The sequence below is a fragment of the Neomonachus schauinslandi genome, chromosome 7 (genome assembly GCF_002201575.2).
Source record: "Neomonachus schauinslandi chromosome 7, ASM220157v2, whole genome shotgun sequence".
NCBI lineage: Eukaryota > Metazoa > Chordata > Mammalia > Carnivora > Phocidae > Neomonachus > Neomonachus schauinslandi.
In genome coordinates this window covers 28,967,608-28,993,730 of record NC_058409.1, presented here as the reverse complement: position 1 = coordinate 28,993,730, position 26,123 = coordinate 28,967,608, and the positions used below count along the sequence as shown (strand labels likewise).

The following is a 26,123-nucleotide window of genomic DNA, read 5'->3' as shown; positions in this document are numbered from 1 at the left end:
GGAACACTCAGATAATCTATACCATGTTAGTATTCCTATAAGAGAAAATGGGTAAAACAGTATTTAGAAAGCAGTACCAGTAAACCTTATTACAAGCATTAGATGTGCTTAAAAAGTTGATATTCATAATCTGTAATTGTTAAATGTGTATGACTTAAATGTTAAAATCTCACATTTTAAGATAGTCTTCTACAATTACAAACCCATATGCCCAGATTTTCCATGGGCTTCGCAAACCAGAGAAGACAGAATGTGCAAGAGTCAAAGGATAAATATTACAAATATATATTAGTTATATTACCTAATTAAAACCATAATCTGTTAATACAGCTATGGATTTATTTTAAAAATTTAATTGAACATATTACTAATAATGTAGTTGTGTTTTTCAATGTTGGTAACCTCATTAAAGTTCTTCACTTTCGTAAAGTCCAGATTGAGCTGCCAGACGCTGAAATTCTCCTTCAGGGTTAAAAGCTTGTTTCACATCCAGACCTTTACCATTAAGTGCTAAGTATTTGCTGAAAGTTGGTCGAACACGTAACAGCTTAGGAGCTGGAAGAGTTTGGTGTTGACGGACTGAAATAGATAAAAAGAGATTAATTCAGAAAACCTGTTCTAAACAAATGGGTTGCCCTAGGTATTTAGTATCAGACAGGAAAAGAAAAAAAAGTCAGAACTGATTATTTTTATATTACGCTGGGATTTGTGTTTCTTACTAAATCTTTCTGATTAAGTCCTTGGGTTGATAGCGTGACATACCCGCAACATCTAATCTTGTGTTACATGTCGTCACTCCAGCTTCATTAACTGCAGACACAGTATACCACCCAGCATCTTTCTTGTTTACATCTTTTATCAGTAAAGTAACTCTTCCAGAGTTATCATGATACAAACTGAAAAGAAACAATAATAAAAAAAATGAAGGCTAGGTATTAATTTTCCTGTGAAACTTTATGATGCTTCTGACCCAGAGGGTCAGACTGTAAGAAGACGAAGCATTTGGAAATTCCGAGACTGTACGTAGTTAATGCCAAATAGTTATTGGTTTTATTGAGTTTAATTCCTCCCCTTTAATTTTGTGTCATCATTTCCTTGAGCCATCTTTCTTTATTGTTAGTAAAAAGGTAAATCCTAGCTTAAGGCCTTAAATTTTTGATTAGTGGAATCGGGGTTAATGAGGTTTATTGTGTTTCTATACATGTTTTAAAAACTAGACAAACTGAGATTACAAACGCATGCCATTTATAATGCATTTCAAGTACAACTGGATTCACCCAAATAAACTACAGTTATGTCTAAAAATACTTATCCTACCTTATTCGATCAGTGTTGAATTGTACCATTTCATTATTTCTTTTCCAGAAAAGCTTTGGTGGAGGTACAGCTGAGATTTGGCATTCTAGCTTCACTGAGTCTCCCTCAAAAACTTTTTTGCTCTGTGGTTTGTAGATAAACATTGGTGCTCTTCTATGTTCTTTTGCTACATATTAATAAAAAAATCAAGTATTTGAGATTTTATAAAAAGAAAATAAGTCAAACCAAGGTATTATGAAATTTGTATGTTGATAAAGTTTCAAAGAACACTCAAGATGATTAGAAGCTTTATGTTTTACCATTAGTTAAAACAACATACAGTAGTACTATTTTGTATTATGCCAATTAGAGTTCTAAAACAGTAATGTTATGTGGCATTGAATTTATATCCATGTTTCATTCAAAGAATTTAAGTTATATTCTCATTTATGTCTCTTCAATAAGGAGGCATCATGAGTGGTGGCAAGACTAGACAACTTAGGTTCAAATTGTCTATTTGCCCCACCAGCCATGCCAAATTGGAAAAAATTTGTTTAGTTTCTCGGAGGCTCAGTTTTATCTATCGTAAAATAGATAAATAGAAAATCCATTATAAAATAAATACAGGTAATAGTGACTGCTCTACCTACCACTACTACTCAAAACTACTGTGAGGATCAGTAGTTGAAGATAATGAATGAAGAAGCATTTTGTAAACTGTAAAATAATATACAAATATCTGTAATTGTTATGTCATTTCTTTTTTTTTTTTAGTTTGTGCCAAATCATTTTTAAAATTTGTAGCTTTGAGGCATTTTATTATAAAAAGCTAGCACTTGTATACATAAACTAATAAGAACTTAAAATTCATCACACATTTATTTCATTTTTTAGCTTGACCTTCTAGTAAATCTTTAGCTTCATTGATTTTGGCTGCTATATACGGAGATCCTCCCTTGTCTGGGTGGTTTCAAAGCATAATTTGTGGATGAGCATCTCTTATTTTTCCTTTATTGGCAGTAGGGAGATTTTGGTAGACTCTGAAAAACTTGTTTTACTTGCGGCTCCATATGTTTCATGGCTTGCAAAACAACGGCCTGCAAGTCCTGCAGCAGCAATGGTCAGTCCAGCTGCTACCACTGTACTGGCCATGGCTCTGGCTCGGCTCCCTGGCCTCCGCCAGAGCGCGGGTCATCCCAGCCCAAAGGCTGCAGCCACCAACTCCCACTCCTCTACCAGACAGCCTGTTATGTCATTTCTTTAATTACCTGAAGGAAAAGAGGAAATGATACACTACTCTAACCCTAGCTTTTCTCAAGGAGAAGTGAAATTGGACAGATGCCTTCCAAGGCCTCTTTTAGTTCTAACAGTAGAGTATTTCTGGAGCTATTGGCACAAAAAGATTTGCCCAGAGCTTAATCACCTGAATTAGATTTTTTTTTTGATTCCCAGATCATGATCTAAGGCTAAAAGTTAATATTTATTCCTCCATTTTCAATTATGTGTGATAATGACAATTCTGTAAAAATAAGAATCAGATTATTTTGGATTATAGATCAGAGATATGATTAGACTAACATTTTCCACTTTAAGATCCTTCAGTTACATCTAGAAATGGTTATATAGTTTACCCTTGAACAGTGTGGGGCGTTGGAGCACTCCTACCACACCACATGCAGTCAGAAATCTGTATGTAACTTTTGACTCTCCAAAACTTAACTACTAATAGCATACTCTTGACTGGAAACTTTACTGATAATATAAACAGACAATTAACACATATTTTGTATGTTACATGTATTATATACTGTATTCTTCAAGTGATAAACCAGAGAAAAAACATTATTTAAAACATCATAAGGAAGTGAAAATAACATGCAGTACTGTGTTGTAAAAAATCTGCATTTAAGTGGATGTGTGGTGTTCAAACCCATGTTGTTCAAGGGTTACCTGTACTGCCTTATTTGTTTTGCCCAAAATTGCATCATTTCTTTATTTCCTTTCCTGAAAAGCTTTGGTTGTAGGTCTGTCCTTGAAGTTTCACTGAGTTTCCCTCAAAAATGCTCCCTCCCCTTCTCCCCACCATCCTGTGACTTTTAGATAAAAATTGGCGTTCTAGTGGGTTGTGTAGACATTACCCTTAAATATGAAGTCATCTGGGCTTTTCTAACACTTGCTTTTAAAAATACTGTGGATATTAAGGAACTCTTGAAGATCTCTTTGAAGGCTTACCCAGGACATCCATCTGCACAGTAAAGGTGGCTTCTCCTGCTCTATTCTTGGCAACACACACATAAGCACCTGCATCTGAAGTTCTGACCACTTCAAAGATGAGTGAATGAAAACCCTTTTCAGACACTATCATTTTGTGAAAATCATCTGATTGAACTGGTCTTCCATTCAGATACCATGACACATCAGGAGCTGGCAGTCCGCTTACCTGGGAAGGAAAACACAAGAAGGAGATAACAGAATTTTAAATTATCACTGGAACCTATTTGTCCATTTGCACATTTTAACAATTCCAGTATCTGAGTGGGTTTGTGATTCAAAATGCAAAGGAAGAGCTTAAAAAGGTATTTGGCTTCAACAATTTTTTAACAAAAACAGTGGAAATTAAAACTCTTGAAATTAATATTTTCAGACTACCTCAGACCACATCTAGCCCTTTCGCATGTAACCTCAGGCTCCTTAAGATCTCTCAGTTACTATATTTAGAACATTATGTTATATACGTTTCCACAAGAAATATGAAGTCCTGTGGGTTTTTTCAATAATGGTGACTGCAGATGAAGTCCTAGAGGGACATACATGTCATGACTGCAGATCTAATGAATGGCTCTACCAAAACAGTGCTCTTGAGCTGTAATTTTGCTATTTAAATGCCAGTTTGTTAAGTGTTTTTCTATAACCCTCAACAATTAAATCCATATACTTTCATTCATAAGGAATCCAGAAAAACATTTTATAAAAAAAGGATTCCAAAATGAGGATAATAAAAATGTAGGTCTTTCTAAAGATCTCTGAGCTTGAAGAACTCTTCTAGGCCAAGTGAGCATGTTGGCTTGAATTTCTTAATGGAGAAGAATTAAAAGAGGTATTTTGCTTTAGAAATCCTATTGTTTTGGTAGCTTCACTTATGTCTTTGTTAGGGGGTGGGCACTATTGTGAGTACCTTACGCCTGTTTACTCAGTTAATCCCCGTAACAACTTTATGAGGTAGGTACATTTGTTACTCCATTTTATAGATGAGACAGAAAGCACAGAGGTTAACTGCCTTATCTAAGGTAACACAGCTGGATAGTGGCAGAGCCAGGATTCAAACCCAGGTAAGCTTAGCTCCAGAATTTTTGTTCTTATCCACTATCCATGTTGCTTGTTAAGGTGTACAGCAAGTTACTTCTTTATTATTTTGTTAGAGGGGCAGGGAGGGGCACACGGGGAGAGAGACGCTTAAACAGGCTTCATGCCCAACGCAGAGCACGACATGGGGCTTAGTCTCACAACCCTGAGATCACAGCCTGAGCCAAAATCAAAAGTTGGGACACTTAACCGACTGAACCACCCAGGTACCCCAGGTGTGCAGCAAGTTATGAAGAGGAAGAGGACATTTTTCAAAACATAGTATCTTGTTAATTTTCCTCCAATATTTTTGAACTCTTACTTTGAAATCCATTCTGCAGAATCTTCCTTCTTCAATTGACATGTTCTCTGGCACTTGAATGAAACGAGGTGGGTAAAATTTCTCCTGGATTGCATCCTGATCATTTACATCTCCCCTTGAAGACGATCTACTTCTACAAAAATATTTTAATAATTACTCTGCAGGAAGGTTGTCATTGTTCTTCCTTTTACACAAATAGAGTTAAGCCATTGTATTGGAATCCCCAGAGTCTATACTGTTTTATGTGTTAGTGTAATAACAATAGAGACCTTAGGACATGGCATATTAATGACTATTAGAAATGGTAGCAATTTGAAAACATCTGGTACAAATTTTACATCTTTGTGTCTTTTGTACAATGCTGTAAGTTGATGAAGAAACTGATTAAAATGCAGAGTACCTCATGGACAGTTTTTTTTTTTTTTTAAGATTTTATTTATTTATTTGACAGAGAGAGAGAGCGAGAGCAGGAACACAAGCAGGGGGAGTGGGAGAGGGAGAAGCAGGCTTCCCGACGAGCAGGGAGCCCGATGTGGGACTCGATCCCAGGACCCTGGGATCATGACCCGAGCCGAAGGCAGACGCTTAACGACTGAGCCACCCAGGCACCCGACAGTTCTTATCATGTACAATGATTTAGTAATTGGAATTGGGTTTCAGTTATGAGAAAGTTGCTTAACATGGACATGTGGTCCTGGCTTATTTGATGAAAGCATATAAAAAACTTCCTCTGAGATAGTTCTGATAGTTAATAGATAAAAATTTTTACCATCCTCTCAGACATTAGAAAATTCACATTGTTTTTTATAAAACGTATAGGAGGCTTGAAGGCTTTATAAATACTACATTTTTAAGCTGAAAATATTTTTGGTAGCAAAATGTTTAAGATTCAGAATTTTTTTTTTTTTTTACCTTACTTGTGATGTAGGAACTTGCAGTCGTGCGTGTTCTGAGCTGTGCTGCTTGAAATTAAAACAAAGTGAGAATGTTAACGTGATTGTTAGCTTGAAATGAAGCAGAATTAAGTAGTCGTAGTTGAACATTCCTTTGTTGACTGTATTTGTGCACTCATGGTTAATTCCATACACATTTGATCCTTGAACAACACTGGTTTGAACTGCACAGGTTCACTTATATATGAGTTTTTTTTAAAAGATAAATACAGTACAGTACTTTAATGTATTTTCTCAGCATCTTTTTCCTCTAGATTATTTTAAGAATATAGTATGTAATACATATAGTGTACAAAATATGTGTTAATCTACTTATTGGTAAGGCTTCTGGTCAACAGTAGGCTAATAGTAAAGTTGGGGAGTCAGAAGTTATATGTAGATTTGAACTCTATGGGGGGGGCTCAGCACCCTTAACTCCTGCATTGTTCAAGGGTTAACTGTTTTAAGCAACTAAAATATAGTGCACTGACCTTCTAATACTTAAAGCAAAATATCCCCAGAATTAGTAGGACTATTCAACAGGTATAATATATGAAAACTAGCTAGCCTTAGAATTCCTGGTGGTTCATTTTTCATATGACTATATTACACCAAAGGGTGATGTGTCCGCCTGGTGTATTTGAAATGGGAACACATAGTACAGATTGTCCTTTAGTAAATCAGGAATAGACATGAAGTCACTTGTGCTGGCAGTTGATAAAGGGTATTATGCCCACTGCTCAAAAGTGCACCAACAGCAGTTAACACATACTAGACTGGAAAATACTTCTCTTTTTAGCTCATGGCACAAAATCATGATGGACACCATGGAAGATATGTGTAGAGCTATGAGAAGGTTTGAAAAACAACATTAATTACTTCCTGCTTAATAAAGATATATTTAAGCAAACATCTTTTAGGATTTATATTTGAGCACCAGAAAATTATTTCCATTTGAGAATAAAACCAGAAATTGATGGAAGTCATAATTAACTGATCAAATACTTAGTGCTTATTTTGTGTATTTTAGTGTTTGGCACAGTAGGGGAGACTAGTGAAAAATATATCTATCCAAATATCTGGAAAGCATCTATATAGCAATACAGCAAATCTGAGTACAAATAATTTATTTTGGGATGAATATGTTTAATGTATTTGGTCATTTTAAAATTCTTACCACTGTAACAATTTTTGGCTAGTCTTAAGGTTCTCTTAGCCACATGTCAAAAAAAATTGATTTATTAAATCAACTAACTTTTTGGTAAAAAATAAAAATAATCCAATTAAACCCCAAATATCCAAATTAAGTTTTTAACTTTTCCTGTAGTAGTGGTTTGAGTATGTATATATTCATATTCAGAGGTGTAATATTTCAGTTTTATGTAATCTGATGACATTTGGATTATTAGAGTATTTGAAGCATACAAAAAAAACCTAGGATTTGTCTTTTCTGATTTCATAATGGTATTTTTTGCTGCTCTCTTTTTTCTTGGTGCCATGACCTTCATTTTAATGTTTTTAAAGGAGGAATGAGAAAAATGATAGATCTTTGCCCTCAAAATCATACACTGAATTTATAACATAAACCATCACTATAACACTGTTTTGAGTTACTTCTACTAATAGAGGTAGTTTCGCATCTTCTTCTTGCTGTAATCTGTACCAGTCCAGAGCCCAACACACAGTAGGTGCGCCATATAAAATAATTCATTGAATGAATGTATGAACTGTTGAGTAGCCAAAGAGAGATTCAGATTCTGTTTTTATTTTCTAATTAGTTGCACTTTTAGACCCTGCTCCATCTTTTTAGTAGTTGCATTACCAGAGACAAAAATCCTATTTTCAGCTTCCTGTGCTTAGGAGCTTAGAGTTCTTGGGTGTCCAGTTTCATCCCATTGGCTTCCAGTTTCTCTTGGAATTTTTGAAAAGATACGAGAGGTAACTGCAGAAGGAAGACAGTTCTAACAGTTCAGTGTGTTTCTCCAACTCTGTATTTCTCTTCAGGGTTAAGTTTACTTGTTAGAATGAAGTTGACCAGAAACAAGCCTGTGGGATAGTCACTTTATGCCCTCCATAAAGTTTATCCGTTTTTGGAAAGGGTCCTTTTGTTAATGTTAGAGCCATTACTCAAGGCTTTTTTATTGTTGTTTTGTTTTTAATAAGCATTTTTGAATACAGAAACAAAGGGAATTGGATGTTTCATTAGTCCCACAATTATATTTTAAAACATTGAAATGATTAACAGCTTCTGAGAAAAAGTTATAATTACTTTGGCTTAAAGTTTTAACTTCTGTCCTATTAAAGATTTACAACTCAAAATTCTCTATCCCTCCTGACATTGGAAAAAGAGTTCTAGGTGTAATGGACCCCTAAATGTCCAGATGAAAAGTGACACTGTTAGTCTTCTGGTGTTTTGTCTTTGTGACATTTCATATGCTGATATTACAACACCAGAAAATGGGGTAAAATTTTAAGTTTCTCTCTATATATTTTAGCTCATCGTGGCCTCTCCTTTTTATACCTAATGGAGCATGGAAGTGATTGACTTTTGCCTCAAGCTGTATTTATCAGCATTTGGAAAAACACATTTGTAAATCACATGAGAGAAAAATATTCCAGTTAGGTAAAGATTACTATAATTTACCTGTTGTGAGTCTTGTGCCTCACTATCATTTTGAGCTTGAAATACAGCAGCTGCGTTCTGTGGTCCTAGCAGTCTGCGGGCCATCTTCTCCTCATATGTTAGCCGCTTTAAAGAAGTCATTCATTAAGGAGATAGTAATGAGATTTAATAAAAGTTGTTTGTATAGCTTTACCTTAAAACCACCAAGAATTGTACCAAAGAAGTATGGTTCTGCCTATTGAATTACAGGTATATGCTATGTTTTATGTTTTATTTTTTTTAAAGATTTTATTATTTATTTGACAGGAGAGAGAGAGGGTGTGTGTGAGCGCACAAGCAAGGGGAGTGTGAGAAGGAGAGGCAGGCTCCCGTGCTGAGCAGGGAGCCCCATGTGGGGCTCAATCCCAGGACCCTGGGATCATGACCTGAGCTGAAGGCAGACGTTTAACTGACTGAGCCACCTAGGCGCCCCATATACTATGTTTTAATTTTTATTCAAAGCATTTCCCTTCCATTCTAGTGCCACTTCCCTCATCTGTTTTCCTCTTGCTCCTGGGAAAGGAAGGCATAATCACCCTTATGTAAGGCTATCCCAAGTAAGGGGAAATTCTTCACCTTCCTATTTGTTCTGCATGTTCTCATGGGCTCCATCTTTAAATATAGTACTGCATATTCTCCCATGGAGAAATAACTTTTATTAAATGAACATTGAATATCATATTTAATTTCTGGTTGAAAGCCATGCAACTGGTATGTTAAATGTATTTGGATTTAAGGCATATGGTGCTGTTTAAGAGATAAGTGACTAATACAGTGGGTACAGAAGAGTTACCTCATAAATCTCATAGCTATGTATCCATCAGTAGTATATACCAAAATATGTGAAAAAGTTGACTGAGAGTATTTCTTACTGGTTATTTGATCATCAGACATATATTATGAGGAGTAATGCTTAAAACAAAATTTTCATTAAATTATTCAGATTTCTTTTTCTTTTCTTGCTTCATTCTTTTACTTTGTTTTATATTCTTTACTTCTTTTGTGTCATTCTTTTACTACTGAAAACCACAAGGTTTTTTTTTCTTTTTCTTTTTTTAAAGATTTTATTTATTTATTTGACAGAGACAGAGATAGCGAGAGCAGGAGCACAAGCAAGCGGGAGTGGGAGAGGGAGAAGCAGGCTTCCCGCCGAGCAGGGAGCCTGATGTGGGACTTGATCCCAGGACCTTGGGATCATGACCTGAGCTGAAGGCAGCCGCTCAACCGACTGAGCCACCCAGGCGTCCCAACCACAAGGTGTTTTCATGCAGAGTATTTGGTACTGGATCCAAATAGTCCCTCTTTTTAGATAATCCTATCCCTTGCGGATTTTATGGACCTAGATCTGTGAGACAGAAAGAACTTTCTGAGATTAGATTTTATAGTTTAATTGGCTTTTTGTGCAAAATAGACTTTTTGCTTACTTGATTTCCGTTATGAAGAAGGCTGTCCTTGCATTTTAGCTTTTTCTCCAAATCTTGAATCAGAGCTTCTTTTGATCCTTGTATTTCGTGGTCAGGAGTCCTTGGGGTGGGCTTAGCATTTGCACTTTGGGATGGTTTAGCATTTACAGGTTGGCCAAATGAAGGTTGTTGATAGCTTTAAAAAGAAAAAAGATTTTTTAAAAAAGTTTTTATTTATTTAAGTAATCTCTACACCCAATGTGGGGCTCGAACTCAGGACCCTGATATAAAGAGTCACATGATCTTCTGACTGAACCAGTCAGGCACCCCAGAAAAAAGATTTTTAAAAAAGATCTTCAGAGAAAGATGTGGTACTAAAATAGAATTGACCTCATTCTGTCAGTCACCTTTAGATAGGTTGAATCTACCCATCTAGTAGATTAATAATAGTATTATTACTTAAACTTAGTACTATTAGTGTTATTAAAAACATTAATACTAAAAATTTCCTGGTAACAGTCAAGAGGAATTTAATAAGAATGGTTACCAGCTTTTTTTTTTTTTAAGTCTTGGCAAATTAAAATTTAGTGGCTGGAGGAACAAATTAGATTAGGCATAAGGAGGATGTCCTTCCTCAAAGATCTTCCTAAAGAAGTGAAAGAGAGTAAGTCTAGTTACTGGCAGCTTGAGAGTTCTTCCAGTCTTATGATTGAATTTGTTAAGTTTGTTTTATGGGTGGATACTGTTCTCAGCGCCCTGTGATCTCATGTTGATAGTTTGAAATTGGTGGTGATGGGACTATGTACACCAGGGAAGTTGGTAAATACCACAAATCCTCGCTCCTTTCTCTAGAGCTGATTGTTAAACATTTACTACTATAACCACTAGTATTTAGTGAATATTCTATTGCTTTGAATGGAATCTACAGTTGACATAGTCTGGCTTTCCTTTTAATTTCCTGTTTTACACAATTCAAGTGTGGTACTATGTAATAAATAGCTTTTACAGTAACAGTCGTTTCTTTACCATTGCTGAAGTGATTTTTAGAGAAAGAAAGGAATGATTAGAGGAGGAAAGAGAATGTAACCAGAATGCAAAGGGGGGTCTGGGGAAAAAAAAGAAAGCAAATTTGAATAGCAGTTGACGAGTTTGGTTTAAATCCGTACTTCAAGTTCTAATCCTAAATTATCTTGAAAAATGTTCTTACCCCTCCCCATGTTCCCCTGTTGATTGTGACAGAGTGCAGGTGTAGTATTGAGGGATTCCTGTATTATTACATTTGTTAGGTAGCTCGCACTTTCACAGCTGTTTGTTCAGATTTCACCTAATTTATTCATTTAGGGCCCTGTAGGTACACGCTTATATCTGTTTAATGCAGGATAACTGGTCACTGCCTTCAGTGAGTATTTTAGCATTATCATAATAAACGTTCTCCAGTTATCAAGATGAGGCAGGCTGGATCTCTTTTCTGACCTGTTCTTGTTCAGATATTCTCAAGGGTCACTAAAAGAATTTATAAGCTGAGTGGAAATGTATCTCCTCTGAAAGGAGCCAGAGTTTCAATTCTTGTAGACTTTGGGGACTTGGTTAGTAATCTGTAGATTGTAAACATTCTGAAGTAAAAAAGATGGCTTATTACTCACCATTATAATATTTGTTTTCACTAACATGGAGTTTTGGTATAGGCATTACTCTATCAGCTGAATGAATGACTGTTTTTATTTGTATTCAAGATGCTCTGTATTGAAACTTGATGGTACACATTTCTCCCCCTTACATTTCAGGTATTCAGGGTTGTCTATATTAATGCTTAACTAAAGTCTGATTTATTCAGTTAAGTAAATAGCCAGACCAAGTGTTTAAATAGTGAGTTGTCTGTGTGTTTTTTGTTTTTGTTTCTGTTTTTTTTTTTAAGATTGAATTCTCATGTCAAAGTGGTAAAATTCCTTTGATCTTATGGATCTCCTATTATTCTAACTATATGAAGTTTAATAGCCTATTTTTTTTAAATTTTATTTTTAATTTTATTTATTTTAGAGGGTGAGAGTGAGTGAGGGGAAGGACAGAGGGAAGAGGGAGAGGGAGAGAATCTTAAGCAGACTCTGCACTGATGTGGGGCTCGATCTTACGACCCTGAGACCATGACCCTGAGATCATGACCTGAGCCAAAACCAAGTGTTGGATGTATAACCCACTAAGCCACTCAGGCACCCCATAGCCTTTTTTTTTTTTTTTTTTTATGTTAGCCTACCATCTTTATAAAAGTCACATGTTAAAGTGAATTAGAATTAAATAATTTTGTTTTTAGACTGTCATAATGTAATATATCTGAGAAATCCTGAAGGATTATCAAAACCAAGCCTGCGAATCACTGATATGTATGTGACCTAGTCAATTTATTCACTGAATTCCCTTCTCAGTTTAGATGGCCTAAGTGTTAAGACTAGATACGTGCTCATATTTATAAGCTAATATTCTTCCTGCACTCTGCTTTATAGGTCTTTTTTCCCCCCCTATCATTAATCACCCAAATCCTTAATTTTGTTACAGATCATAAAATTGAATCCCTGAGCAGGTAAGGCACACATGCTGAATGTCACACAGCAGGCTTTTTGAATGGAATAATTAGAATTAAGAGTTCTCAATTTCCAGTCTGTGGTTTGATCGACTGAGTAACATGTTTGCTTAAGGGTTTCCTACTGATGAAAAGCTAAATAAAGCTTTCAAAGCAATCTAGGTCAGAATCCAAGGGATTATTTTCGAAGGCAGGGCAAACTTAAGCCCACCATAACAATGAGGGAATTGGGCACAAATGTTCAAAGGGACAGAGTTTTCCACCTTGTGCAGCTGGACACCGAATGGGTATCAAGTGGCTGTGGGAAGATTAAAAGAGTTATCTATGGTTGCTGCAAATGGAACAGCTAAAGCTGGATCTTTGATCTCTGGTTTGGGGACCTCCTATGCTTATTTCTTATACTCTCCATTTTTGCCTTTTTCTCTTAGTTCTGTGCACAGAGCCAGGAACATGGTTGAGGTTCTTTAATATTTATTTGCGACTTTCTTTTCTGGTCAGATATTTGGAATAGGGTTGAAAGACCAAGAAAAGTAGTATAGTCAGAAAAGGTTATTTTATTTTATTTTACTTACTATATTTTTTCTTGGCCTGGGGCTCCCAGAAAAGGTTATTTTAGATTTAAAAATGTGCATATAGGAAACCTGAAAATAATGGAAAGCTAGATGGAAAATGATCATCTGGGTAAAATGTAACAAGAAAAATCTATAATGTGTGATAATGGGTATAATGGGAATTTTGGAGGGAAGAGAGAGAGGGCTCTTAATTCTTAAAGGCATCTTTAAAAAATATTAGGTCAAACTTATGAATGCCATTTTCATAGGTGAAAAATAGTTGACTATCAGCCATTTCAAGTGGATATCCTATATATAGGATTCTAATATGTGTTTTTGGCTTTATTTTGATTTTTTAAAATGTTGAAAAGTACTCTTTGCAGGTTGAATTGCTGTAGTCAGTTCAACTAAGTGTCCAGAGTTGTCACCAACAATAGGAATCCCTAGAAAAAGTAGCCTCCAGAGAAGACTGAGAGAAATTATCGACAATCTTAGCAAATCTGTTGGTAAGCCTGCAACAAAACGTATTCCATCAGACAGTTTTTCAGATGCCTCTGATTTAATTCTCTGGTGTTTTAGCCAGCCAACGGATAGGAAAATTGATAGCTCTAGGCTTGCATAAGCACAAAGTATTCAGTTCATGTTTTAAAAAAAGCGCAACCACTGTGTCCTTATTCATATCAGGTTCTCCTAGGATAGTTTTAGGACTTTGGAAATAGTACATGCTTGCATAAGGCTCCAGTTATTCTTCTCTTTATTTAGACAGAACAATCAGCTCAACCAATTTGGAGGAAGTGTGGGGTTTTAATTACTAAAGGGAACCCTAAGGTCATTTATTTATTCAAGCCTTTCTTCTGATCATAGTAAGGAAAATGCATACACTTCAGCATCTGAATCCCAGGTTTTTATTTAAAAAAAAAGTTTTTTTGGTTTTGTTTTGTTTTTAGCCAAATGGATATTCAGGGTAAGAGGGGAAAATGGATAGGAAGAAAAGACTAAGACTGAGAAGACATTTAATAGCCTCTGCTTATATGAGAGGAAATCCTATCTGAGGAAGAGCAGACAGCTGCTCTTCATCTCAGCTGAGCCCAGAACCAGAGCAATTAAATTTATAGCATGAGGACCTTAACTTAGAACTGGGAGAATAGTTCATTGTTCTTGGGTATGTTAGATATCTTTTTTTGAAGATGGAAAAAAAATAGGTAAGTAATTGTATGTGATAAAAGGTGATTTGAGTCTCTCTTAGTGTGGACACTAGAGAATGGGTCAGATGACTTCTTACTGCCAGCACCCATGTTCAAGGTGTTTTAGGAGAATTATGAAGAGACCCTGAGGTCACATTGCCTGTTTAGATAGTAAATAGTGAACTAGGACATACCCCCCCACACTCCTCAGATAAAGCTCAGTGTATATACAGTATATAGTCATACATATAAAAAATTCACTTACTTGGAGTCCACATTGGAAGGGATTTTACTGCTACTATAATCAGGCTGTGATGGTAATACGGAGCTGAGGAAGCTGGCTGGGGACTGGTTATAGGTGGCTGTAACCCTTTGGCCTGGGTTGGAGCCAGCATGCTGCTGGGGAGAAGCAGGGAAAGCAGAGGAGGACATGGTGATGTGAGAGCTCACTGTTGAGGAGGCAGAAAATCTTTCCTCTGTGCATTGGCGGGGCTGGATGATAATGGAAGACTGTTTGGTCTGGCTAGAATAGCTGGAGGTTTCCGGTCCGGGAGGCTGCAGTCTGGAGCCACATGGATTTTGGGATTGAAGGAAGTGTTTTGGACGTTCGTAGTTAAACATGCTTAGCTGGTATATGGAAGATGGAGGCAATTTATTACTATAATGATTTGCTCCTGGAAGGGTGGGGTCCTGAATTTGGGGTGGCAAGCCTGGAATCACAGAAGGTCCAAAGGAATCAGAAGCAACCTTGGTCTGCCCCTCCTTGTTGAGATCTTGGGAATACTTTGCTTCTGTCTTTGATGGAGTGGCCTTCTCTTGAAGAATATTGTTCCTTCAAACGAGAAAATGATTCAGTTACAATATTTGCATAAAAAACAGTATTGTTTAACATCTTTAGGAGTGTATATGCTTTTTTTTTGGCCTTATATGCTTTCAAGGTCACCTCAAGGTGGAACTTTCCTGGCTTCTAGATTTCTTCCTTTATCTCTGTCTTTGTATAAATGACTTTTCTCCTGAGAACAAGAAAAAAGGATTCATTAGTGTTTGTTTGCCTCTGGGTGATTCTTAAGGCATGCCCAGGGGCTTGCCTTATATACAGGAGTGGGAAGTTTGAGTTTGCCAAGTAGTTACTTATGAAAAGAAATTCTGTGATGTTGCTCAGTGTGAAAATTTAATGGTTTTAAGATTAGCTTTTGCCCAGAGGGTACAGTTTCATTAACCAGAGAGATTTAATGATTTAAATTATTAGCAGTTAAATATCTAACATGTCAGCTCCCATTCTATCTGAATTCTTCCCATTGCTAATGAAAACCAATGAATAGCTAATATACATCAGTTAATTAATGTCCTGGTGATAGGTGATGAATGATGTCTTGGTAAATCAAGGGGTACACTGTGCTTTTTTATAAAGAACGTGAACATCTGCATTTACTCCTTCAACCTTTCAGAATTTCGTAAAGTAGAGGGAACATGTATAAATCATTGTTGTCAACTGTGAGTGTATTTTTTTAACCTTTCAATGCACTCTTTTTTCCCCTTGATTCCAAATTCACCATAGTATCAAGCCAGATGATAATTAAGAAGTATATGTGTCTTTCTGTGTGTATATATGTTACTGACTGTATTCCAGAGTGATATATAAATTTTTTGTTATTTTTAGATTATACTATCTAGTTATTGGTGTTGATATTCTCTTAGAGTTTTGCTTTTTATTATTTTTCATATTTCATATGCATTTTGGATTAATTTGAAACTGTTTTAGCCTCTCTCTTTTTCTTTTGAAATGGCAGACAAGGATGTACAGAAGGAAGTAAGGCAGTATGAAGCTAGTTATACCTTACCAGAAAAGATGGTTGCCATTTCTCTTACTAAGCTCTGCACTGGTTCTTCTGACTTCCTATAATAGATCCTAGTTTTCCATAGATGAATCTTTTGCCCCTAAAATCAGCCTTGAAGGGTTATATTTGCCTCTGATTCTCCCATTAGTATGGTAAATCTAAGCAGAACTATATACAGACATTCACACACAGACTAGCCCTATGAATTGTGGTATTGGTTCTGTCTTTATTCAAAATGTCAGGTAATTTAGTCCAAAATATATTTAATTTTACTTAGTATAAGCCAGCTCTGAGTTAATGATAAATCAAACTATTAATTGATAAAGTTACCCAAACTGTCATCATCAAAATGAAATCTTAAAATTCTTTAATTTCCTATCTTAAAGAATGTATCATTTTTAATGAAAAAATTTCAGACCAAATAACTTTATTCCAAGGCTGTGCATGTAGTTTAAGAGTTAAAAGGGACGCCTGGGTGGCTCAGTTGGTTAAACGTCTGCCTTCAGCCCAGATTGTGATCCCAGGGTCCTGGGATCGAGTCCCGCATCGGGCTCTCTGCTCAGCGGAGAGCCTGCTTCTCCCTCTGCCTGCCGCTCACCCCTATTTGTGCTCTCTCTCTTCCTCTGACAAATAAAATCTTAAAACACACACACACACACACACACACACACAAACCTCTAGCAGTTTTAGGAAAGAACAAATACTACTAAACAGCCAAGAGAAAGATTCTGTTGAAAAAGGACACTTAAAAAGCCACGTATTCCTTAATTTCAAGTTTATGAACACAAGCTTGTTCAACTAGAGTGCATTTTAGTAATTAACTATATTAGGCCTTTAAATTGTTGGAGGAAAACATCCAGAAGGAGCTTTAATTAGATCTTCTCAAAAAAGGACTCTATTTCAAGGCAAGTAGTTTTGTAGTTATGGGCTTATTCATTCCATTGCAGAATTGAATCCAAATTTCGTTCTTAAATTCCTTTTTAGGGAGGCAAATTATTCAGATTCATTTAATATAGCAAGGAATAAACTGTTTAACAAATAGCCAGTAGATATTTTCCAAAACGTTCTGTTTTTCTTTACATATGTTTTCAAAATATTAACTGTCTTGTACATTTTGCTATCAGCCTACATGGTTAACAACTACTGTTATTTTTCAAAGCTCAATTGAAAATATGTTCTTTCAAGTTTCATTGTTCTCATGTCTCAACAAAATTTTATACAGTTATTCAAATAGAGAACTCTGAAAAGTTTTTCTTCGTGTTTGTAGTTACTGTCCAACAGTTTAATTCTATAATAGATTCTTTTATGTGACACTAATATTTTATTCCAAATAATGTTAAATAATTTACAAAGATTTTATAAGTAAAATACTATGCAGGTTCCTATTTAAAAAATCTTAACTTTTTTCTTTGTCTCTAACATAGCACAGACTTGCACAAAAAACTGATTGAGGATATTTTGAAGCTCTAGGACATTACCACAATTACAATCAGATCAGGTGTGCCTTTTCAAGGAAAAATGATGATTTAAAAATATTGACACATAGCCATCTTTCCTTGTACCCTTTCTCTAATGCCTTCCAGTTTCAGTGGAACAAGTAAGTTACTTTCTCATCGTATCTTGGTATAATAACATGATGATGTGACTTTCAAAGTTTTTATGTGAAGATCATCTTTGTACACGTTCCTCTGATTTGGACAAAAAACAAAAACAAAACCCAAAACTGTAGCAGAAATAAAGATGGGACTTACCCGTCGTTCCAGAGGGTGCCAGCTGGGTTTAACCCACTATTGAAGGGAAGGAAAAGGCATCCCCTTCCCTCACAGACTAATCTAGTGGCTCTGTGCTTAGTATTATAGCACCACTGACTTTTATCAGCTGCCAAACAGTGACATCTGATGTGCTTGCCTGTCCATCTACCTATGCTGGCATGTCAAAGTAAGAGTCTACAATCTAAACAATATCTCAGATGTCGTAGTGATATTTAAGGAGTGGGATTACATGAGCTTCTCTTGCAGGCCTCTTTATTTTAGATGTGAATTTTGACTGTAAGCTTTTGTAAGCTCATGCAGGAGGAAGGGCAAAGAGTTGGGAAATGGAAAAAAGTATATAGAAAACGCAATTTCTTTATCGTGGTGGGGGCTTGGAATCTTTCCTGTTTAAGAAAGGACTAAAAGGGAAACTGTATTCTGAGACTGATGTTCTACCCAGTAAAAATTCTCCAGAAATAAGACCAGTGATTGGTGGTTCCAAACTGATTTGTATTGGATAGTTGTTCTCTGAAGCTTTTTTTTTTTTTTTCTTTCCTCCTCTTGCCAAATACAAGTAGGGGTGAAGCAGAGTCCAAGCGGTTTGTTTCAGGAGACAGGGTGTGGTCTCAGCAAAGGCAGGAGAGCAGGGTGATGGTGACGTGTCACTGGGAAGGTGGGGAGGTGGAAAAACATGATTTGATTTCTTAGCAAGTTTTCTGAATATGTATGGCATATGCCTCTTTGATCTTGTTCTTTTATTCTTCAAGAGTTTTGAAATACTTAAGAAATTACCAGACAAATAAGCATTCTGTGCATTTAGGGCTTTATACTGTCAACTCTTTCCTTCATCTCCCTTAACTTTTAGCGGTTACACAGTTTCCTTTCTCTTCACTAAGGAGACTGTCTTGGTATTTAGGTTTCCATTTTTGTGCAGGGAACTAAATATTTACAGAGGAAGAAACCTTCAAATCAACAACAGAAGTAATAAAGAGGGGTAGGTGGCCTGAGGATCAGGTCAATTGAGTGGAATTACCACCATTTAGTGGTTTCAGTATTGATACGTTTCTCCTGTTTAAAGCATATCTATTTATTACCCTCCTTCATGGGTGCTCCAATATTGATTTAATTACCATATACATGAGGGTCCATCCAATAAGTGTTTGAGCGCATATGAGCCATATAAAATTCTTCACAGCTGACCATGTACATGTATCTTCCTTTGGTGTTCAGAGAAAGTTTGATAATTGCTTCCTGGGCACATAGCCATTACTTGGTGGAAAGGCATACTAGACTGGATGAGTAGGTGTTTGCCTACCAAGTCTTATTTCAGGAATTTCCCAAAGTATTTCTCTACATCTGCTCACTGATATTTCAGTTTCCATTAATAGGGACAAAGCCTTTTAATCCAAATTAGGGAGACTTAAAATATAAATGCAAGTGACAATAAAAGTAGCAAGAATAACCAACAAGTATAGCATTTACTATGAGTAGGGCTCTATTCTAAGCACTTTAAATTTGTGGTATATGTGACTGATACTTGGTTCTTCCAGAGAACAGGGTTTGATTAGGGCAAGGAAAAGGAGATACTAGATTTGAGGTCTCTTAATACCTAAAAGTTGAAGTTGTTATCCTACCAGGAAAGTAGGGAAGATGCCCAGGACAAACTATGAAGTCCCCAATTTTGCCTAGGGCAGATTCTAAACATACCATAGTTGAGGAGGAATTTTAGTTGCATTTATTTTTTATCCTTTAAGCTTTATCTCTTTTCTCTCCTATGCCTTTGTAAGATGTAACATTGGTTACAGTGTACTAGTTCCGTGGTACATCAAGGCAAAGGTTCTTGCCCCAGTATGGGGATTAAGGGCTGATTTTGGAAAGGAAAGGAAGGTCTTCTTTCATGGCCCCATTGTCAGAAGTTAATAGTCTATATTTAATAATCTCTTATGAATCTATTTTTCTACATTTAAATGTTTGGTTTGCTTTTTTGAATGGTGTTTTTTGTTTCCTCACACATACAGCTATTCAAATGGTTTAGTTGCTTATTTGAAAAAAATTTTCCTAAAACTGGAAGAATCCATAAGATGGCAGGTGAGTGAACTATATTCCAACCTGTCCCCAAAGACATCTTTTCCAGTTATTTCTCTAAATTATCAGTAAGGGCCTCTGGTGAATCATTCTAGTGCCTCACAGTATGAAGGTAACTTCCCACTATGACACCGAACCATTTCCTGCTGCACGTTAGGGGAATTCTTTCTTGTCCTATCGTCAGTGGAAGGGTGACTTGGCTATTTAGCTGTCACTCATTCATCCTTTCTTCATTTATAGCTCTTGTTGTATTTTTTAAAAATGTAAACTATGTATACTGTTGTAAAATGGTGCTGTGAGCTTTGTCTAAAATCTGATGTCAGATGTATGTGATGAAGCTAATTTCTGCTGTATCAACTGAGAAGGCAAATGCCACATTGAGGATGGAAGGACTAATGAGTGAAGAACATTTCATTTATTTTCAGGTTATGCATAATTCGCAATGATTACTGAAGTTCTGTCCCACTGTAGCACTTGTAATTTGAAATCTCCTTTTGAGTGCTTAATTCGGTCTTATATTCTTTTCAAGAGAGTGGTAATAATGGACATTCCACTAGGTTTGGAGTCAAGTAGTAAAAATGATAACATTAATTTGGTTAATGTTCTACAGCTTTGTAGACACATTAACCTTATTATCTGTTTTGGAGACCTGAGTGTGAATGCCCACTCTGCCATATACTTGCTGTGTAACCTTAGACAAGTTGCTTAATCTCTCTGAGCTTTAATAATTAACTGAAAAACGAAGATAGTATCTGTTTTACTAACCTAATCAGAGGAAATCATATGATGGACTCTTACATGGTATCATTTATCTCCTCAACCAAGTTAAATGTTTTCTGAGGGAGGGACTGTTTATTTTTTATCTTTGGGACATTGTGGCTTATAGTTGACATTCAGTAAAAACTTGTTAACTTTTGTGGAACTTTCATTGAATAATTTTTCTCAAAGATGATTTTTTAAATGAAAAAGATGGTAATCTCCTGTGAAAGATACTGTATTATAAATTCAGTACCTTTTTAAGTCTTAAAGGCTCACTGCTAAACATAGGTACTCATGGAGAAAAGTTTTAGATATCTGTATTGGCTGTCTCCCCAGGGAAGTCTCCCACAGAAACTGACATAAACACATAGGATGTACTTAATAAATGTTTGTTGAATAAATTGCAGTCTTTTGTCCCCCACACACCCGTTCTTTGACCTCATGAGAAATCTTTATCAGGGTAGCTATATCCAGGTAACTAGAGATCCCGGAAGCTAAGGGGTTCCAGAAGACTAACTGAGAAATTACAGTCATAGACTGTTATTGAAGATACATTGATCCTAAGAAAAAACAATGCAGTGAAGTAATAGCCACTATTACAAATTCCTGTTATGTACTTGACATATGTTGCTCCAGGTCTGTTAATATATACGTTCAAATTCTTTTCTTCACTGTCTTCATTGTAAGAAACTCTTGGAGAAGTACCTATCCCAGGGTCATAGAAGCATGAGGAAGCAGCCCTCAACAATATCGGTCAGTCATCTACAATTTCAGTCATTTGTAGAATGAGGAACTTCATGTAGGTGACCTCTGATTCCTTCCATCTCTAATATGATAAATTTATTCACCTGATAGACCCAAATACTACTCAAGAAATCTCTTCTTAAAAGAGATTTCGGGCGCCTGGGTGGCTCAGTTGGTTAAGCGACTGCCTTCGGCTCAGGTCATGATCCTGGAGTCCTGGGATCGAGTCCCACGTCAGGCTCCCCTGCTCAGCGGGGAGTCTGCTTCTTCCTCTCCCGCTCCCCCCCTTGTGCTCTCTCTCTATCTCATTCTCTATCTCATTCTCTCTCTCAAATAAATAAATAAAATATTTAAAAAAAAAGATTTCAATATCTTTTATTTTGTAATTAACAGAGGCTACTTAAACTAGAAAATAGTCAAGAATGTTCATTTATTAAGTTTTATTAAAGGTGTTTAACCTAAATTTAACCTAAAGGTAACTTTAGGTTTGTAAAATATTTAGTGGACTCTGTTAGATATTAGTAAAGTAAAAAAATTTAAATGACTTTAAGTGTCAGTTTTTAGTACCCCCCCACCAACCCCCGTGACTATTTTAGTTTGAGGTTTGTGTTTGGGGGTTGGGGGATGATGGCAGATTTTGTTTTGAGTATAGCCTGGTTGGCAAATTCACCTAAGGTGTTATCTTTCCATTTATACACTGGCCTTCTAAATGCAAGGAAAATTCTGTCTGTATTCTAAGACAACAAGAAGAAACCTGTATCACAATGTTTTTTATATTTACATTGAGATCAGACCCTGAATTCTTTTGTGGAAAAGATTCTACTTCTTCAAAATCTTGTGCCATTTCAGCATTGTCGATTTTTTTTTTTTTTCTCAATGTCTCTAACCTTTAGATGTGGATCTAAGCGCTTCATTTACTGTTTCAGCTCTGGTGAAAGATAGGATGGAGGGCAAGGGAGAAGTGACAGAATTAAGTGACTCACCTCAGAATGCAAGTTCCCTAAGGGCAGGAACTTTGTCATGTTCACTGTTCTGTGTGCAGGACCAAGAACATTTGTTGAATGAGCAAGTGTTAAGTCTGTCTGCCCTTACCATTGTGGTTGCAGCTCAGAGGAATTTTCATTGCAGAAATCCTCCTTTGGAACCTGGATCTCATGTTCATTGTGACGGGCTGGTTCGGGAATAGTTGAAATAACGTTTATTGGGGTGTCATCTGGATTTTTGTCCTTTGTGTGGCTATCACTGCTCCAGGGAAAGGTGGCCAGTTTTGGAGAAAGTTTACTCATGGGTAACTTTGGAGAACTCTCTGACTTCTCCACTTCTTTTCCTCCTGAAAAATATAATTATTTACCACCTCAGATAGAAACAGAATCTTCCTCCTCCTCTTGGCTGAACTGGAGCAGGGAGATCCTGAAAAGAATTACCTGGGGAAACAAAGAGTCTTGCTATGGAGACTGCAGTCCCAGCCTCGTTTTCTGCAATGCACTTGAATTCCCCAGAGTCTTCAGGAAATACTTCTGTGATAATCAAGGTGCAGACTTCCTCTGGAAAGGCAAGAGATTCAACTTGACCAGAGTTTTGGGAGATCCCAAATTAACAAATAGTGTGGGAGGATGTCAGGGAAAGTTGGTACTAGGAATAAAGAGTATTTCTGAGATTTTTAAACAATCCATCAGATTAGACTTTTTGTCTTTGAGTGGGCTCCTGAAGATAAATAAAAAATGCAACCTAAAATAATCCCAGCAGAGTCCCTATCACCTGTCTCTTTGACACATCTCTTTACTATAATGTGAGTTCCTTGAAAGCAGGGATTACACTTTATTCCTTGACTTCTAGATTTCTGTAGCTTTAGTGCTTAGCATCAGGTTCCTATAGACAGATTTTCTGAGCTGACCTAAAAGTTATCATTGCCAGGATAGTTCGATAGTGCAGTGATAGCCACATTGTGATGGGCACTACACCTACTTCTTGGACAGTCAACAACTTGGATGTTTGATGTCAGCACGCCTCCTTACTGCCTCTCTGTAGAGTTCACGAGTCATAGATCAGAGGATGGATGCATGCTCTGCGAGGGCAGGGACCTCCTTAGTGCCCAGAATGGAACGTGGCCATTGTCTGTACTATGTTGAGTGAATGAATAGGTGAATAAACACACTGACAAATCCCAGTTATCTTGCTGCTTTTGTTCTGTCAGTTCGAGTTGTTATAGGGTAGCCTCAAAACCGCTCATGATGGCAAAAGTGATTTGGGAGACAGTCTTCTGATGGTAATCTTGATTTAATCATTTATTATCAAGATGTTGAAAAATTGGGGGTGCCTGGGTGGCTTAGTCAGTTAAGCATCTGCCTTCGGCTCAAGTCATGATCTCAGGGTCCTGGGATCGAGCCCTGCTTTGGGTTCCCTGCTCATCAGGGAGTCTGCTTCTCTCTCTGCCCCTTCCCCCCGCTTGAGCTCTCTTTCTCTCTCAAATAAATAAATAAAATCTTAAAAATAAAGATGTTGAAAAATTGTGCTTACCGGGAATGGATGATAAAGAAGCTTCTGGAAGATAAAACAAGGAAATAGAGAATTTAAGAGATGACGGTTAATTTAATTGGGAGAAGGGGCCATGTGTATATGATAAATAAATAAATAAAGCACATACAAGGTTGACTGTAATGTACAGTCACAGACTATAAACTCTGTAGAATCCCAGAAAAGATACATGATGGAACGAACACTTGGCAGGGGGCCAGAAGAACTGTATTTTTGTTCTCTTTAGCCCTGAATTGCTCTGTGATTTTGTGAAAATTCTTCTCTGGGCTTTAGTTCTTCATCTCTAACATGAAGAAAGTATCTGTTCTCTGAATGGGAACCATTTCTGAACCCCTGGTCCTGTGGTGCTCTCTTTCTCCCAAGAAAATCTTTTTCTTTTAGTCTCTCTAATGAAAATAAAGTTGAATGTTTCATTATAAACATACTATAGTATTACTGTAGAAAAACACATAAAAGGATAATAGTTTGGGTGGTGCGGATATGGGTGATTTAAAATTCCTTCTTTATGCTAATGCCACATTGTGTAATAGAGGTTTTTCTTCCTGGATGTGATGTGCAAGTGTTCATTTGTGCTGCGTCAATATTTAAATATATTTTCTTTGCTTGGGGCAAGAACTATTTTGGGCTTGGACTCTGGATGCAGCATTTATTAACGTTGTAACCTTGGGCAAGGCATTTAGTATTTCTGATTTCAGTTTTCTTATAAAATGGAAATAACAATGCACACTTCAAAATGTTGATGTGAGGATTAAATGAAAGGTTGCTTATAAACTCAGTGTTTAGCATGAAGTAGATCATCATACTTGTTACCCTTCCCTGAGTTTATTATTTGGTAGGAAACAAATAATAAAGTATTTAGAAAGCTGTACATCATTATTAATTTGTTTTATTCTTTAAAAAATATGTTTATTCTCACATTTTTTTTCTTGTTTGTATGCCAAGAACTCATTAGCAAGATAATTTATGAAAACAAACCAGTTTTTTTCACAGCTATTAAAACTATTGTTTCATCAGAGAAAAACAGCTATCTTTTCTTTTTTGTTTCGAGGAATCATTTGAATTTGAAATCATAATTGTTTAACAAAAATTTCTGAGCCTGTAACAAGTCAGCTATTAAACTTTGAAACATGAATTAGATTTCAAGGTTAATTGAAATACAAAGCAAATCGAAAAGCTTATCACAATACTTCTCCTCAGAATCTGGAAGTCCTCAGAGTCTGCTATCTGCTCTTTCTCTCTGTACCAGTGAATTTGAACTGTGGTTGTTGCCTGGACTCGGCATTCAAATGCAACAAACTGACCGCTGGTTGTCGAAATGTCTTGAAGATGCTGAAGAACAAATACAGAATTCACAGAATGGAAGAAACTTTCACCATATGCAATGATTTGGGATGCCATTGGTAGTAAGTATGCTTTTCGCCATAATTATTGACAACTGACTGTAATTTAATCAAAACAAGGAGTTGCTGGGATTCTTCTGTGCTTTATAGTGTGCTTTACAGTCATGTGTTAGTTATTTTTATCTTAATTTCACAAAGTTGTTGCTCACTTCGCCAAGAGCCATGTTCAAAATAGGAAACAGAGTAGTTGAAAACTCTTACCTTTGTTATATGATTTTGTTGAGTACATGGAGAGTCATAGATTTAATCTTTATTAGCAGTCAGATAGTGTGGGCAGCATTGTATTTTTTAAGGATTCTGAATCATGACTTAGAGGACTTGGACCAGAATCTCAACTCTGCCACTAACTGGTTGAAGCTGATCGTAGGAACTTGGAAACTTTTAACCTCTGTGGAACTCAGGTACTTTATCTGTGAAATAGGGCTAGCAAAATGCTCAGCCTTTTTTTTAGGTTTTGAGGCTCATTTTTGATAAATTGAACATTTAAAGAGTGAAGAGTTATAATGTTATATCAAAAGCATAAAAATAGGTGGTTTGGTCTCACAATGCATTGATGAATGGGTGGCATTTGTAGTAAATATCCCCCTTAAACCCTGATCTCCCTTCTCTCCTGTTTTCAGCTAGAGTCCTCTAGAATCTAGAATTACATTTCAAGTTATAACTTGGCTGAGAGGGAGTATCTGAGGTCCTTCTATCAGGTGAGACACAGTGACCACCAGCCCAGCCCTTGTGGCCTGATGCCCA

At 36.4% G+C, this 26,123-nt stretch overlaps 1 protein-coding gene and 1 pseudogene across 1 annotated transcript; both read right to left on the bottom strand.

Annotated features, from left to right (window-relative positions):
• Positions 1-406: 406 nt before the first annotated feature.
• Positions 407-14,888, bottom strand: MYOT (myotilin). Its single transcript, XM_021701732.1, has 9 exons — positions 14,533-14,888; positions 9,979-10,153; positions 8,537-8,641; positions 5,873-5,919; positions 4,961-5,093; positions 3,529-3,736; positions 1,318-1,483; positions 763-896; positions 407-579 (listed from the first exon to the last, which is right to left on the bottom strand). The coding sequence occupies exons 1-9, from the start codon at positions 14,886-14,888 to the stop codon at positions 407-409; spliced, it is 1,497 nt and encodes a 498-aa protein (XP_021557407.1).
• LOC110590898 lies at positions 2,180-2,448 on the bottom strand (annotated as a pseudogene).
• Positions 14,889-26,123: the final 11,235 nt, after the last annotated feature.